The 17314-nt window shown below is 44.2% G+C and overlaps 2 protein-coding genes across 2 annotated transcripts; one reads left to right on the forward strand and one right to left on the reverse strand.

The window, feature by feature from the left end:
* The first annotated feature begins 2872 nt into the window (after positions 1 to 2872).
* On the forward strand, positions 2873 to 7612 carry mdkb (midkine b). Its single transcript, XM_027275829.1, has 5 exons — positions 2873 to 3024; positions 5193 to 5281; positions 5627 to 5800; positions 6192 to 6350; positions 7136 to 7612. Exons 2-5 carry the CDS (start codon positions 5194 to 5196, stop codon positions 7153 to 7155), a joined length of 441 nt encoding a protein of 146 aa, XP_027131630.1. The 5' UTR covers positions 2873 to 3024; position 5193; the 3' UTR covers positions 7156 to 7612.
* A 108-nt stretch (positions 7613 to 7720) lies between these two features.
* Positions 7721 to 11735, reverse strand: LOC104939235 (muscarinic acetylcholine receptor M4-like). Its single transcript, XM_010755741.3, has 2 exons — positions 10869 to 11735; positions 7721 to 9483 (listed from the first exon to the last, which is right to left on the reverse strand). The coding sequence occupies exon 2, from the start codon at positions 9476 to 9478 to the stop codon at positions 8153 to 8155; it is 1326 nt and encodes a 441-aa protein (XP_010754043.1). The 5' UTR covers positions 9479 to 9483; positions 10869 to 11735; the 3' UTR covers positions 7721 to 8152.
* Positions 11736 to 17314: the final 5579 nt, after the last annotated feature.

Genomic DNA, 17314 nt, shown 5'->3' on the forward strand with positions numbered 1-17314 from the left:
GTACACAGATACGAATAAGATGATCAAATATATACATTACATATAAGTATATACTATTCATAAGTACATATACTAAGTAGACATAAAGATAAATATACCTATTACATAAGTATACACATATACATAAGTAGTACATATACACAAGTATACAATAATAATACACTAACTACATAAGTATGTACATAAAGTAAAGTATACACATATACATAATATATACACAAATATAAGTATACACATATGATATAAGTAATATACACAAATATAAGTAAACACATATACATAATAAGTATAACACAATATAAGTAAATACAGTATAACATATAATAACATAAGTATAATCATAAAAATAATATCACATCTCAATAAGTAATATACATATCATATACAATATAACGTCAAACCCTATCACTAGGATAATACACACATATAATGTCACAAATATACGAAGTAGATATCATAAATATAAGTTGTAATAAGCTCGTGATGTAAAGAACTGTTCGGTTTGTACTTCGTCCTCGTCTCCCACTATTATCATATCATTCAAAGATTCACCAATCAGAAGGAAGGAAAACAACTGAGAAAACATTGAGAGAACTTGGAGAGAACACTGCGGGGAACATTGAGAGAACATTGAGAAAACATTGCGATAACACCGTGAGAACATGAGAGAACATGAGAGAACATTGAGAAACACGAGAGAGAACATGAAGAGAACACTGCGAGAACATTGAGAGAACACTGCGAGAACATTGAAGAACACTGGAGAACACTGAGAGAACATTGAGAGAACAACTGAGAGAACACTGCAAGAACATTGAGAAAACATTGAGAGAACACTGAGAACATTGAGAGAACACTGAAGAACATGAGAGAAAACATTAGAGAACACTGAGAACATTGAGAGAACACTGAGAGAACACTGAGAGAACATTGAGAGAACACTGAGAGAACACTGCGAGAACATTGAGAAAACATTGAGAGAACACTGAGAGAACACTGAGAGAACATAGAGAGAACACTGAGAGAACATTGAGAGAACACTGAGAACATCGAGAGAACACTGAGAGAACATTGAGAGAACATTGAGAGAACACTGCGAGAACACTGAGAAAACATTGAGAGAACACTGAGAGAACATTGAGAGACACTGAGAGAACACTGCGAGAACATTGAGAAAACACTGAGAACATTGAGAGAACACTGAGAGAACATGGAGAGAAACACGATGAGAACATTAGAGAACGGCAGGAAGATTGGGGGAAGACACTAGAGGAACATTGAGAGAACACTGAGAAACAGGAGAGAACACTGAGAAAAAGAATGATGAGAGCGGAAACACTTGAGAGAACATTGAAAACACGGAGAAATGAAGAACACGAGAGAAGCAACTGAGAGAAAACATTGAGAGAACACTGAGAAACACGGAGAACTTGAACAACAGTGAGAGAACACGTGATATAAACTGAGAGAACATTGATATAACACGGAGAGAAACATTGAGAGAACACTGAGAACATCGAGAGAACACTGAGAGAACTGAGAAGGAGAAGAGAGGGTAAGCGCGAGGTGTGCAAGAAACACTGCGAGAACACTGAGAGAAACATTGAGAGAACGCTGAGAGTAACATTGAGAGCACTGAGAGAACACGGCTGAGAACAATTGAGAAAACACGAGAACTTGATAACACTGAGAGAACATGAGACAAACTGAGAAATTGAGGAGAACGCTGCGAGAACATTGAAGAACACTGAGATAAACATTATAGAACACTGAGAGACATGGAAAGACACTGAGAGGAACATTATGAATGAATAAACAGTTGGTGTCCTGGCTCGCTTTTCATTTTTAAGGAGACAAACTCGGCTCTACTGTTCGTTCATCATTGTTAAAATTCAAAAAATCTGTGACATCATCAACGCCCTGAAGTCTATTGGCTAGCAGGAAGTCGGGGCGGGGCCAGTCAGAACACCAGGAAGCTGCTTCTCATGTGGCTGAAGCAGGCCGCCCAGCAAGTTCCATCAGAGTCACTGAAGGGAGGACAGACGTGGGCTCAAGCACATCTAGGTCCTGAAGGGGGACAGTACGTGTGCAGGTGCATCAGAGTCCGGGTAAGGGGACAAGGACCGTGTGTCTCACAGACTTCCATCATATCCCTGAAGGGGAAAAGAAAGGACTGGCGAGTCGCCGAACAGAGTCCAGCAGAGTCACAGTGAGGGGACAGGACGTGTGTCCTCACGGATTCCTGAAGGGGGGACAGAGTGGTCTCACAGAGTCCCATCAGAGTCCTGAAGGGGGACAGGACTGGTCTCAGAGTCCTGGAAGGGGGACAGGACGTGGTCAGCTAACATGAGCTAACAGCAGCTAACAGACTGAGCTAACAGACTGAGCTAACAGCAGCTAACAGACTGAGCTAACAGCAGCTAACAGACTGAGCTAACAGCAGCTAACAGACTGAGCTAACATGAGCTAACAGCAGCTAACAGACTGAGCTAACAGCAGCTACAGCTGGTAGCAGGTTACTTCACTGTCCATCATTGTTTTTTGAACTTTAACCTCTGAACGACAAACAGCGACCACAGTATGAGCAAATATTAGCTGATAGACACACCCAACATGTACACACACACACACACACACACAGACACACACAGACACACACACACACACACACACACTATGTTAATGAGCTGGGCTTTTGTTCCTCAGGGTCTGGATTAAAGCTTGTGATGTCACCATGAGGCGTGCGAGTGTGTGTGTGTGTGTGTGTGTGTCTAAGTGAGTGTGTGTGTGTGTCTAAGTGAGTGTGTGTGTGTGTGTGTGCGTGTGTCTGCGTGAGTGTGTGTGTCTGCGTGAGTGTGTGTGTGTGTGTCTGCGTGAGTGTGTGAGTGTGAGTGTGTGAGTGTGTGTGTCTGCGTGTGTGTGTGAGTGTGTGAGAGTGTGTGAGGGGATGTTGAGCAGCAGCTGAACGCAGCATCAGAAGGAATCGCCTCTTCAGCTGGACTGTCTGCTCTCTGAGCTCGGCACGTAAGTTTTTATCTGTTTCTTTCATTTCTTTTGTTTTATTAGTTTAGTTTAAAAAAGGTTTCAGATCAGAGCTGAGACCATCAGCTGATTCATTCAGTCCATCAGAAAATTCGTAGGAACCAGGCTCGGACGGGCAGTCTGTGCTGGGCCGGTCCACCTCGGCCTCCGATGTTTTTTTGTATGTATGTATTTGTTATTTTGTTATTTTGTTATTTTGTTATTTTGTTATTTTGTTATTTTGTAGCCTTTGCAACATTTGCCCAGCAGCCCAAAATGGACTTGCGGCCCATTTGCATCCATTTGGAATAGGCTTTGGGCTGCACTGGCTGATATCGGTTAATATTTGTCTCTTCATGACAGGTTCAGAAGTTACGATTTACACCCCCCCCCCCCTCAAATGGATGCGTCCATGCAGCCGCTAGGTTTATGTGAACCCGAAACAGGGACAGACTCATATACAGTTATAGATAAGCTTCATACTGTATGTTGCACGAATATTAATTACAATAAATTATGGACGACAGAGGTTCTAAAAGAGGAAAGGAGGAGCAGAGAAAATCCGAGTTAAGATGCGGAAAAGGGCTGCACAGGTCGGGAGTCGAACCCGCGCCTCCGCCCTGAGGAAACTTTTAAAAATCATCGATTCATCGTCTGAATATGATTTAAAATAATTCATGTTGAATAATTTGAAAGTGATTTTTAACAGTTTGAATATTTCTCAGCTTCACTTCCTGTTTTATAATCAATAAAGTGATCAGCAGGTTAGTCTGCAGCAAACTTCAGAATGTTTCGGACTTTATTTTGAAAGGATTTTACGTCACATGTCAAGTGTAAAAAATGTTATTCTGAAAGAAAGTTTCAGTTTCCTGTTTTCATTTTAAGATTTAATCATTTAATATTTTGTTTTATGTTTTTATGTTCAGTTTATTTCTGGAAACTTTTTTTCAGTTTGTAATTTTCACATTTTTAATCTTCATGAACTGAAACATTGATCAATGATCAATGATCAATGATCAATGATCACCTCCTTGTTACATCGTCACGACCGCACCTTCGCTGTCAGACACCTGAAACTGTCTGTCTGTCTGTCTGCCTGCCTGTCTGCCTGCCTGCCTGTCTGTCTGTCTGTCTGTCTGTCTGTCTGTCTGTCTGTCTGTCTGTCTGGTTTGAAGCGTCTCTCTGTGTTTCCGGATGTTTCTGAGTGAACTCAGATTTCAGGAGGAAGTTCCTCTAAATGTTGTTCCTCGCTCTGAACCAAAGGGAGCATGCCATTTCTTTTCTTCATGCTAAGATTTCATTGTTTTCTTATGCAAATGAGTTTCTATTCAGGCTGGGGGGTGTTCAGCTCCTGAGACGTGGCATGGAGGCCTGGTGTGTGGAGCTTTAGAGAAATGAAACCAGGCTAGAGGAGGCTTTGTTTTGGCCCAATGAATCAGTATTCTTTTGAGGGGGAATCTAAAGGGCTCTTTCAGACACTGCTTGGCCTCCTCCTCCTCCTGCTCCTCCTCCTGCTCCTCCTCCTCCTCCTCCTCTTCTTCATTGATGGAGGACAGACTGGAGGCCTGCTGAGAGCTGGTTCTTTCCTCATAAAAGGCCTCAGGAGGAGGAGAGGAGCAGGATCTGCTCTGCCAGCTGACATGTGAAAGAGAAGCATTGCTTTAATGGAGGCCTGAAAGAGAGTCTGTCATCTCTGCACACAATACCAGCGACACAGAGAGAGGAGCTTTATGGGTAATTGACTCCATGTTTCTGCAGCGAGCTGATGGACGCCGCCATCAGAACGCTGCAGGAACGTTTGAATAACGTTGAGAAATCAACCAAAATGTGAACGTGAGAACAGGAGCGGCGTCTGAATACATTAGCCTACTTCTATAATCCCTGCTGTCGTACAATAGTCAGATTATTTGGCTTAACGTTGGGCTGAAAGGAGAGCAGATTTCATTTGGACTCAATTTGGACCATCTGGCTCCAAAATCCAGGTCGGATCACGCTACAGCCAAACATCATGGCAGCCATCACGTCACACAACAGCAATGCAGAAAAAAGGTCTCTCAGAAATAACCGCTAAAAACTGAAGATCAGTCTGAACATCGACACGTTCACTGCCTACAGGTTTCTGTTTGTTTCCACCTCTAACATCGCGATCTTTCGTGTTTTTGTCTCTGCAGAATGCGAAGTTTGTTCTCAGTGACGCTGCTGCTGTTCCTGGTCCTGACGCTCAGCGCCGAGGCCAACAGAAGAGCCAAAGCTCACAAAGGTTCCTGAAGGCATCTCTTACTGTTTATTCTATAAGCAGAGCCTCGTCTGAATGCTTAAATCATTATCGTCATTAACTCTTATTATTATTAACTCATTATTTAATGATGATAATTATAAAACACTTTACTGTGCAGGTCACAAGCAGTTCACAAACTTCACAGTGAAGGAGACATCTCATGTTAAAGTTCATAAATGAAACATATTTACATGTTCTGGATTTTTACTCGGCGGAGGAGGAGATGTTTAATGAGGTGGAAAAAAGACGTCAGACTAAAGTGTCAAGGTATTTTTAGATTCTTTCTACGAGTTTATTTAGCCTGACATGAGCTCTCTGTTCTAACAGGCGGTAAACATGATATATCCAGACCAGCTTCAGAGTGCTCCACCGCAGAGACTCAGTACGGCAAATGTGTTCCTGAACATGGAGACTGTGGAGACGGTCTGAGAGAGGCAACCTGCAAAGACCGCACTGACAAGATCCACTGCAAGATCCCCTGCAACTGGAAGAAGGACATCAGTAAGACGAACACCAACAAACACTGTCGCAACAAACACTGTCAAACACTGTCAAACACCAACAAACACCGTCGCAACAAACACTGTCAAACACTGTCAAACACCGTCAAACACCAACGAACACCAACGAACACCAACAAACACCAACAAACACCAACAAACACCGTCAAACACCGTCAAACACCAACAAACACCGCCAAACACCGTCAAACACCAACAAACACCAACAAACACTGTCAAACACCAACAAACACCGTCAAACACCAACAAACACAGTCAAACACTGTCAAACACCGTCAAACACAATCAAACAGAAATATCAAACATCATGTGACGGTGTGCGACACGTCAGTAACCTGTCAGCGTACTGAAGCTTTGTATTTTCCCTTCAGGTGACTGTAAGTATAAGTTCGGCCCGTGGGGATCCTGCGACGCTGCCACCAACACCAAGAGCCGATCAGGAACACTGAAACGAGCCCTGTTCAACGCCGAGTGTCAAATCACCGTCAAGGTGTCCAAACCTTGTTCCCCCAAAGTGAAGAAGACTAGAGGTGAGACCTGAAATACTCGAGTAAGAATACTCCATCCATAGTGTGTTTGTCCTTGTGCTGATTGGATGAACATGTTTAATTTGAGTGATATGACTCATGCACCTCTGAGATCTTATGCTAAGCTAACAGGGCTATAATCAATATCTTATATTAAAAATAATCAATCATTGATATAGGTGGAGTTTTGGTGTCTCTCAGCTCATTGTTTTGGTTTCATGACTCTCACAGTGATCGTACATTAGTTTATTTCTGATGCCCCATGTGGCTAAAATCAGTTACTGCAGGTTTAAACAGCTGCTGTCCTTTCTTTGAGAGTTTTATGTTGATTCAGTTATTCAGGCCCCAAAAATTACAAACAAACTCAGCAGGATGAATATTAGACGTTATTTCAGGAGGTGCTTCAACAATTTTTTAAACTCAACACAAAAATCATAAAGAAAAACCTCCTGCATGACAATGAGTTCATGTTTCAGTTTCATCCAGTGTCAAGGATTTAGAGCCATCTAGTGGTGAAGCTGCAGACTACAACTAAATAAATAAATAAAACAGTCACCTGGAAACACACAAAAAACTAGACCCAAAGTTTAGTTTGTCTGCTCTGGGCTCCTGTAGAAACATCATGGTGACTGTCTCATTCTGAGGTCAAACAACATAAGGAGTTATAAATCTGACACAGCAGACCTTTAAAAGAACGTCAGACTGGATTCAGGTAAAAATAAAAACACTTTGAACTGTAAATCTGAATTTTTTCATGTTTTGTAACATTACAAAAATTTTCTCTTCAGGGGACAAAAAGTCGAACTGAACGCGATGACGCGATGACGTGAAGACGTGAAGACAGGCGGCGGGATTGGTTCGTCGTCCTCCAGTTGAACAATCGTCTTCATCAAACACACAAACAAACCGAGAGACTCCTCCAAACACACCAACCACCTTTGATTTCACTTTTCTTCTTGTTTGACTGATTTGATGTTTCTGTGTTTTAAATGTGTGGAAAGCTCCTGATAGATAATGATGAATAATTCTGTCCTCGTAGCTCATAGTTTGTATTAACAGTGAAGATAGATTAAATTAACCAAGAGAGACGTTGTGATTGGCTCTCGATGGTCTGGACGTCACTCTCTTTTAGAATCTCTTTGAAATTTGTACAAATTTAGAAACTCGCATGAATCTGTGATGACGAAATCTATAAAATCTATTTTTTGAACTGTAGATTATCGACGCTGCAAGATGAGACTGTATAAATGAAAAATGAAACACTGTACATCGTTCTGCTCTGTTCGTTCACGTTAGCAAACATGCTAACACATGCACATGCAGTTAACGTGTTTACATGTATGTTAGCCTGCTTCTAGCATGCTAGCTTTTAGCCTAGCAGCATCTCCAGGTCTATTTTCAAGGTAAGAAAACAGGTAAGTTAAAAAAACTAGCTAAGCTAACAATAATAACTAACATTAGTTAGTGTTAGTTAACAAGCTAACGAGCTAAGCTAAGCTAAGCTCCAGACCATTCAGAAAAAGTGGATTAACGTTAGCTAAGGGCTAATGTTAGCATTCATCTGTGGACAGACTTACATGACGGATGAACACTTTCTTTTTAATGAGCGTGTGAGTTAAACATGTTAAATATATTTTATAATATTACAATCACAGGAAACGATATATGCCACATTAGCATGTTAGCGTTAGCATGATTCCAGGCTAACCTGAGGAGGTAACTAAAGCTAGCATCGCGTAAAGTGACCAAACTCCACGTAAACATAAAACTCGTCCACGACGAGCCTCCAGCCGCCGCCGCTGGCCTCAGCGGAGCTTCCTGCCACGGCAGCGCAGCAGGCTGCAGAAGGTCTTCCTGAAGGTGACACTGCACAGGGCATAGCAGCCCGGGTTGATGGCGCTGTTGATGTAACAGAGCCAGTACCCAGTGGTCCACAGGACGCCGGGGACGCGCACGTGACAGAAGGCAGCGACCAGCGACAAAATGTTGTACGGCGTCCAGGTGACGATGAAGGCCAACAGGATGGCGAGGATGGTCTTGGTGACCTTTCTCTCCCTTGCCACCACTCGACGCCACTGTCTCTCCCGAGACTTGAAGCTGGGACAGGAGGACAACGCCACTGAGGCGGTGTGGTGGAGGTCAGCGTTGGATGAAGATTCGTTTTCGATCTTGTTGTAGTCGTCATCGTCTTTGGCGTGGCGTGCAGCGGTTCGAGCATGACATGGTTGAGGAGACGGACAGATCTCTGATGGCTCTGAGGTGTCGGCAGGACTTCTGGACACCTTCCGGTTCGTTCTGGTCTTCGGTGTGCTGGACTCTGATTGGTTCAGAGACAGGTCAGAGCCTGGGTCACTGGACACCCATCGCTGTTTCAAGAGGAAGTCTTTGATGGATGGACTGGACGTCCTGAGCGTGCCGCACTCTGACTGGAGCGCGCTCAGACGACTGCGGCTGGCGGCGGACAGGTGGCTGTACAGGGCGATCATGACAAGTGCTGGCAGGTAAAAGGAAGGAAGTGTGGTCGCCAAGGTGACAGTGGGGCTGGCAAGCAGCTGAGTGTAACACTTCCCGTCAGGGACGACACGTCTGCCGCCGTCCGTCTGCCAGCAGAGGATGGCGGGGACCCAGATGATGAAGGACAGCAGCCAGGCGGTGCTGATCATCAGACCGGCCATCCTGCCAGTCCGCCGCGCCGGGTAGCTGAACGGCCGCGTCATGCAGAGGTACCGGTCCAAACTGATGATCAGCAGGTTCATGACGGAGGCGTTGCTGACCACGTGATCTACGACCAGCCACATGTCACAGACGGTGGCGCCCAGCGGCCAGCGGCCCCGCAGCAGGTACAGCGCATACAGGTTCATGGACACCAGGCCAACGATCAGGTCAGCCACCGCCAGGCTCAACAGGAAGTAGTTGTTGACGGTCCGCAGATGACGGTTTACCTTTATGGATATGATCACCAACACGTTGCCCAGGACGGTGACGGCGCTCAGGGAGGTGGTTACCATGGCGATGAGGATCAGCTGAGCCGTGCCATATGGACACGTCGCGTCCGTGACTGGAGGCTGACAGGAGGCATTGACGCATGGGCGGAGCCAGATGGAGGTGTTGAAGTCGGGCTCAGGTCCCATGTTAGCTGAAAAAGACGGAAACGGTATAAAAACGTGATGATGTGGGAAGTAATGCAATCAGAAGAAATACTCGAGTACAGCTGAACAGAGAGATTACACTTACAGCGGTGGTCAAAAGTTTACATATAATGTCACGGCTGTCTTGAGTTTCCAATTATTTCTACAACCCTGATTTTTCTCTGATGGAGTGATGGGAACAGATACTTCTTTGGAACACAGGTGTCCACAGTCAAGTGTCTTTTGCATCGTCATGGACTGAGAGGCTGCCGTGCAAGAAGGAAGCCCTCACTCCAAAGTATGCTGCTGATCACATGGACAAAGATAAGACCTTCTGGAGGAAAGTTCTGTGGTCAGATGAAACAAAAATGGAGCTGTTTGGCTACAATGTCCAGCAATATGTTTGGAGGAGAAAAGGCGAGGCCTTTAACCCCAAGAACACCATGCCTACCATCAAGCAAGGTGGTCGTAGTATTATGCTGTGGGCTTGTTTTGCTGCCAATGGAACTGGTGCTTTACAGACAGTGAATGGGACAATGAAGGAGGAGGATTACCTTCAAATTCTTCAAGATAACCTAAAGTCATCAGCCCAAAGGTTGGGTCTTGGGCGCAGTTGGGTGTTCCAACAGGACAATGACCCCAAACACACATCAAAAGTGGTAATGGAATGGCTAAATCAGGCTAGAATTAAGGTTTTAGAATGGCCTTCCCAAAGTCCTGACTTAAACCCCATTGAGAACATGTGGATAATGCTGAAGAAACAAGTCCATGCCAGAAAGCCAACAAATTTAACTGAACTGCACCAATTCTGTCAAGAAAAGTGCTCAAAGATTCAACCAGAAGCTTGTGGATGGCTACCAAAAGCGCCTAATTGAAGTGAAAATGTGCAAGGGACATGTAACCAAATATTAGCATTGCTGTATGTATATTTTTGACCCAGCAGATCTGGTCACATTTTCAGTTGACCCATAATAAAGTCATAAAAGAACCAAACTGAATGAATGTTTTTGTGACAAAGAAGTATCTGTTCCAATCACTATATCAGAGAAAAACGGGAGATGTAGAAATAACTGGAAACTCAAGACAGCCATGACATTATGTTCTTTACAAGTGTATGTAAACCAGCACTGTCAGTGACTCATCAGCAGTTTGATTGACTGATTTAGTTTTCTTCAGATTTTTCTTTTAAATAAAATAAAAATATAAACTCAACCGTTGACTTCATTTATTCATATTTATTATAAATGATAGTCAGTAAAAACTAAAACATGTTGAAATATCAGACTGTCAGTGTTCAAATATTAAACATGATTAATCCTGATAATCCATAATTAACAAATGATTCATTCAGAATTCTTTAAATATTAAGAAAGAACATTTTAATCCACTTTACCTCCTGATCACAGAGCAGTTAATGTGTGTCCACTCAGACTCCTGGTGTTGGACCTCCTGGTCTCGGACTGCTGGTGTTGGACCTCCTGGTCTCGGACTCCTGGTGTTGGACCTCCTGGTCTCAGACTCCTGGTGTTGGACCTCCTGGTCTCGGACTGCTGGCTCACATCACCTCCTCTCTGCGTCTCCTCCGCCCGTCAGCAGCAGCTTCAGTTTATAAGTGGAGGTGGAGGATTACCCTCTCGTTCTCATTAACAGATGCTCCACCCGTCTCCAGCAGTTCATGCAGCATCAGCTGACCTCAGATCAGCCTCCTCTGTTTCTGTTTCTGTCCAATGAGAGTTCACGACTGTTTATGGTCACAATAAACTACACACATGGGAACCACACATGCAGACACCACCTGTTAAAGACAGCGGTCTGAACTCTCAGATTTGGTTTCTTCTGTTCTTATTAAAACTTCAGGTTTTATGAACTTGTTTGTTTAAAGAAACTGAAGCTGTCAGAGAAATGAAGTACTCGAGTAAATGTACTTATTTACTTTGCAGCTCTCTGATCAGGTTTGGACCAGGACCGGTCCGGTTTGTGTTCTCAGTGACGTTGTTGGTCTTGGTGAATGAAGGAGCTCTGAAGTGTTTGGACTTGTCGTCATCGGCAACATAAATAAAACATAAATGTAACGTTCAGCAGACATGCTGGACAAAATAATGGAAACACCTCGTGGAGACAAAGTCTCTGAGTATTATTATCAGAGTGAAGTTAGGTTAGAGAGTATTATTATATACACTTATCATTGTTTAGTTGAAGTACTGCAGTACTTGAAAGTATGATCAAGTTACAGTCACATGTTTGTCTTCTGATTCTTCTGGGTACATAGAAATATATATATATATATATATATATATATATATCATATATATATATATATATATATATATATCTATATATATATAAAAACAGGTATAATAACACGGGACACCGATGTGTTGCTTCAAGACCTAACTGTTTACTCTCAACCAGGTAGCCATGACACATTGCCTTCTGGGTATTGTAGTCCTACTACTACACCTCCCGTTTATAGTTAAACTCTTTCTCTATTCAAATAAACTGTTGTTCAACTTCTGTGTTTTACTTATGAACTAAAACTGAACTTTTTTCAACATTTAACCTTAGCATACATTTGTGTTTTAACTCAAACTTATGAACTGTAACATCCCAAATCACTTTTTTTTCCTGGGGAAACCCAACCTGTCATTGTTCACTTTATTCAAGTCCAGTTTGTCAGGCGGCTTTGTCACCCGACCACTTCTGGTAACAGTCCCTATAGGTCGGAGGTGACCCCTGTCAGTCTCCACCATATAAGACCTTAGAGTGTCGGCTGATCCGACGACTGCTCCTGTGCTTCTCTCAGTGGTAATCCAGACCTTTTGACCAGCAGTCAGTTTTGGGAGAGGTCTTGAGCGGTGTCTCAGGTTGTAGTTTTTTGCCTGCCTATGCCTTCCCTTCTCCTCCTTCATGCCAAAAGCCTGCAGGTCTGGCCACTTAGGATCCAGCTTGGTTGTTGATTGGGGTGGAGATGTACGCAGGTTTCTCCCCATCAGCAGCTGTGCTGGTAGAACCCATGCCCCGATGAGGTGGACCTGTAGGCCAGAAGTGCTCTGCTGTAATCACTGTCTTTTTTCCACAAGTCCTTGATGGTCTGAACAGCACGTTCTGCCTCCCCGTTCGCCTGAGGGTAGCGGGGGCTGCTCGTGATGTGCATGAAGTTGTTCTCTTTTGCAAACTCTCTGAACACTGATGATGAAAACTGCGGCCCATTGTCTGTTATAACAAACTCTGCAGTCCCGTGCCGGGCGAAGACATCTTTGATAGCCCTGATTGTCACCTCAGCCGCAGTGCTTTTGAGCTCTGCTATCTCAATGTATCTTGAGAAATAGTCTATGACCAGCAGGTAATCTCTCTTGGACCACTCACATAGATCCATACCAACTTTCTGCCACGGCCGGTCCGGCAGGGGCGTAGGCATCAGTGGTTCTTTGAGCTGTGATCTGTGTTTCTGACATAGTTCGCACTTTTCCACCATTTGTCCTATCTGGGCCGAAATGCCAGGCAACCAGACGGATTCTTTCGCTCTTGCTCTGCATTTTGAGATCCCCTGATGTCCTTCATGCAGCTGCTGTAGCACATCTGCTCTTAAGGGTGGTGGAATAACAAGTCTCTCTCCTTTCATAAGGAGGCCGTGAGCGATGTGGAGATCCACTCTGTCTCGCCAGTATGGGTTGATGTGTGGGTTAGCCTCACAGTGCTCCGGCCACCCTATGAGACAGTGTTCTGTTACCTCTGTGCACACTTTATCTTCTTTCTGTGCCTTTTTGATCTCCAGCCTTTTCTCTGTAGCTGGGAGAGAAGACAGAACACAGTCCACAAAAACTTCAACCTCTTTCTCCAGCTGTAGATCTCCTGCTGTAGGCGGAGCTCAGGAGAGGGCATCTGCTGTGACGAGTTGCTTCCCTGGAACATGGACGATGGTGTAGGATGTAGTGTGTGTGTGTGTGTGTATATATATATATATATAAAAAACTGTGTAAAGAAGCCCTGAGACAGTCCAGCACATAGTAGCAGGGTGTAAGATGCTAGCTGGATCAGCGTACATGGAGAGGCACAACCAAGTGGCTGGGATAGTATACAGGAACATCTGCAACCAGTATGGAATAGAAGTACCTAAACCCTGAAGGTGGCTGAGAACAACAGGGCCAAGGTGCTGTGGGACTTCAGCTTCCAGACTGACAAACAGGTCCTGGCTAACCAAGCAGACATAGTGGTGGTGGACAAAGAGCAGAGAGGGTGGTGGTGATAGATGTGGAGATCCCAGCTGACGCCAACATCAGGAAGAAGGAACATGAGGAACTTGAGAAGTACCAAGGGTTAAAAGAGCAGCTGGAACAGATGTGGAAGGTCAAGGGCAGCGTGGTCCCTGTGGTAGTGGGGGCACTTGGGGCAGTAACCCCCAAACTGGGAGAGCGGCTCCAGCAAATCCGATATATATATATACACATACATACACACACTAATCATTTCTGCAGCTAAGCCGTCAACCTGTCTCTTAGACTCCATCCCAACCAGGCTGCTCAAGGATGTTTTACCTGTAGTTAGTAATTCGTTATTGGATATGATTAATCTGTCTTTATTATCAGGATATGTACCACAGTCCTTTAAGGTAGCTGTAATTAAACCTCTTCTTAAAAAGCCCACTCTAGACCCAGAGGTCTTAGCCAACTACAGACCGATATCAAACCTTCCCTTTCTGTCTAAGATACTTGAGAAAGCTGTAGCTAATCAGCTGTGTGACTTTCTCCATAACAATAGTCTATTTGAGGATTTCCAGTCAGGATTTAGAGTGCATCATAGCACAGAGACCGCATTAGTCAAAGTTACAAATGACCTCCTAATGGCATTAGACAAAGGACTCATCTCTGTACTTGTCCTGTTAGATCTTAGTGCTGCATTTGACACCATTGACCATCAAATTCTTTTACAGAGACTGGAACATCAACTGGCATCAAAGGAACCGCCCAAGCTGGTTTTAAGTCGTATTTCTTAATCCATCTCAGTTTGTTCACGTCAATGATGAAATCGTCCATGCAGACCAAAGTTTGTCATGGAGTCCCCAAGTTCTGTACTAGGACCACTTCTATTCAGTTTATATGTGCTCCTAAGGGAACATCATTAGGAATCACTCTATCAATTTTCTTTTATGCTGACGACACCCAATTATATAGACGTCAAGCCTAATGAAACCATCATTAACGAAACTCCAAGCATGCCTTAAGATAAAAATTGGATGACCTACAATTTTCTGATGTTAAATTCAGACAAACTGAGTTTTGTAATTGGATCCAAACACCTCAAAAACTCTCTTTCTAGAGACTTAGTTACTTTAGATGGGATCACCCTGGCCTCCAGCTCCACTGTAAAGAATCTTGGAGTTGTTTTTGATCAGGATTTGTCCTTTAACGTCACATAAAACAAATTTCGAGGACTGCATTCTTCCACTTACGTAACATCGCTAAAATCAGACGCACGTTCCTCAAGCGGATGCAGAAAAACTAGTCCACGCATTTGTTACTTCAAGGCTGGACTATTTGTAACCTTTGTTATCAGGCTGCTCCAATAGTTCCTTAGGACTTTGCAGTTAATTCAGAATGCTGCTGCACGTGTTCGTGACAGGAACCAAGATCAGATACAGAAGGGATACAAGATACATATAACTATGTATGTATAATATATATATAATTATAATATATAGTATTTATGATATATTTAATATATAGTATAATGTTTATTATATTATATATATATGAATATATATATATATATATATATGGGTTTATTATATGTATTATCATATAGTTATTAATATATATGTTTATATATGTATGTATAAATGATAATATTATTATATATAATTATATATATCTACTACATACATACATAGTCATACAGTACTATCATACAACATACATACATACATATACATGACATACATACATACAACATACATACATATATGTACATGAGATTTTCTTTTAAATATTGTTGTACTTTACACATCTAGTGGTGACGAGTGAACAGCCCCACCTCAGTTTGTCCCTTCAGAGCTGCTGCCTCCAAAAGTCACAAAACTTTAATCATTTTTCATTCTGTCATCTAACCGACCACCTGACAGGATGACATCACACACACGTCACGTCTGATCAATAACGCCGACACGTCCTGACAGAAAAACTCAAAGTTTTTTAATGAACATCGTCTAAAAGTCGAAGCTGTACAGAGCAGCAGGTCAGCTGACACAGGTACCTTTCACTGACCAGTGCATTATGGGAGGCGCTCATCATTCACGGAGAGGGAGGGGGCGGGGACACACTCGACCCCACCCCCCTGACACAACACACAAAAAAACACGAGATCACCAATCAAAACGCTTTCAAATGTCAGACAAGTAAAGTCATCTGTCACCTGACACAGGTTCCGCCAATGGAAGGACACCTGCAGAGTACAGGATAAAAGAACAGTCGACCCCCCGAGGAGCGGCGTTCGCCCTTCCTGGTCCGTTAGAGCCACGCCCACTGTGACCCCCCGCCCACTTCATCACATACAACTACAGTACAGGTGTGTGTGTGTGTGTGTGTGGGTGGTGTGTGTGTGTGTGTGTGAATTAAATGAAGCAGCAGAGCAACGACCAAGAAACAAAAAATAAAATAAAAATAAAATAAAAAAAATAAATAAAAGCACTTATCAAAACTTCAGAGTTTTGTCTAAGAGAAGGGGGCGGGGCCCAATGTGAACATACCAATCAGACAGCTCCACCACAGGAAGTCGAACTGCAAAGCTGCGTCAGGTGGAGAACAGTAACCTTCAGGTAACCTTCAGGTAACCGTCAGGTAACCTTAAAGTCGTCTTCACGTTCAAAGTAAGTTGTCTTGAAACAGGAAATGATGTCACGACTCTGACAGGTAAATATGATTGCAGTGATCAGAATCTGACATCATCACAGAGCAGCGTTTCTATTGGCTGATCATGTTCATGATTTAACTTTAGGACCAGAACCAGGACCAGGAACAGGACCAGAACCACGCCTGGTCTTCATGATCGTCGATGATTCTCAAACTGTTCCTGTTCAGGCTTTTATTTTGAAAATTCACTGATTGTTTGTTTTTGTTTTTTAGCGTTAGCATGACATTAGCCAACAACCAGGACTTCCTGTGGTGGACACACACACACACACACACACACACACAACACTAGTGCAACATGGTTGGTGATGTCAGAGGTGAGGGGGAGCAGGACATGATGGCCCCGCCCCCTCTGTGAGCTAAAGTTCAGTTGTCTGTGATTGGACAGTACCCCGCGGAGTCCCGCCTCCTCTCTGTCGTCATGGTACACACAGACACATAGTAACACTTCAATCACACGATTCACATCAAAGTTCACATCACATGGCACCGGCGCCATGACGAGCCGCATGGCGAGGCGGGTCAGGTTGAGGCGGGTCAGGGCGAGGCGAGGCGGGTCAAGGCGAGGCGGGTCAGGGCGAGGCGGGTCAGGGCAGGCCGGGTCAGGCGAGGGCGAGGCGGGTCCAGGGCGAGCCGGGGTTCAGGGGAGGCGGGTCAGGGCGAGGCGAGGCGGGTCAGGTCGAGGCAGGTCAGGGCGAGGCGAGGCGGGTCAGGTCGAGGCAGGTCAGGTCGAGGCAGGGTCAGGTGAGGAAGGTCAGGTCGAGGCAAGGTCAGGGCGAGGCGGGTCAGGGCGGGGTGGGGCAAGTCAGGGCGAGGCAGGTCAGGGCGAGGCCGGTCAGGTCAGGGCGAGGCCGGTCAGGGCGAGGCCGGTCAGGGCCTGGTACCACGCCCCCCCCCACCTCCCTCATGGCACTGTGATGCCTCCGTTCAGGTC

The sequence above is a fragment of the Larimichthys crocea genome, unplaced genomic scaffold, assembly GCF_000972845.2.
Source record: "Larimichthys crocea isolate SSNF unplaced genomic scaffold, L_crocea_2.0 scaffold214, whole genome shotgun sequence".
Taxonomy (NCBI): Eukaryota; Metazoa; Chordata; class Actinopteri; family Sciaenidae; genus Larimichthys; species Larimichthys crocea.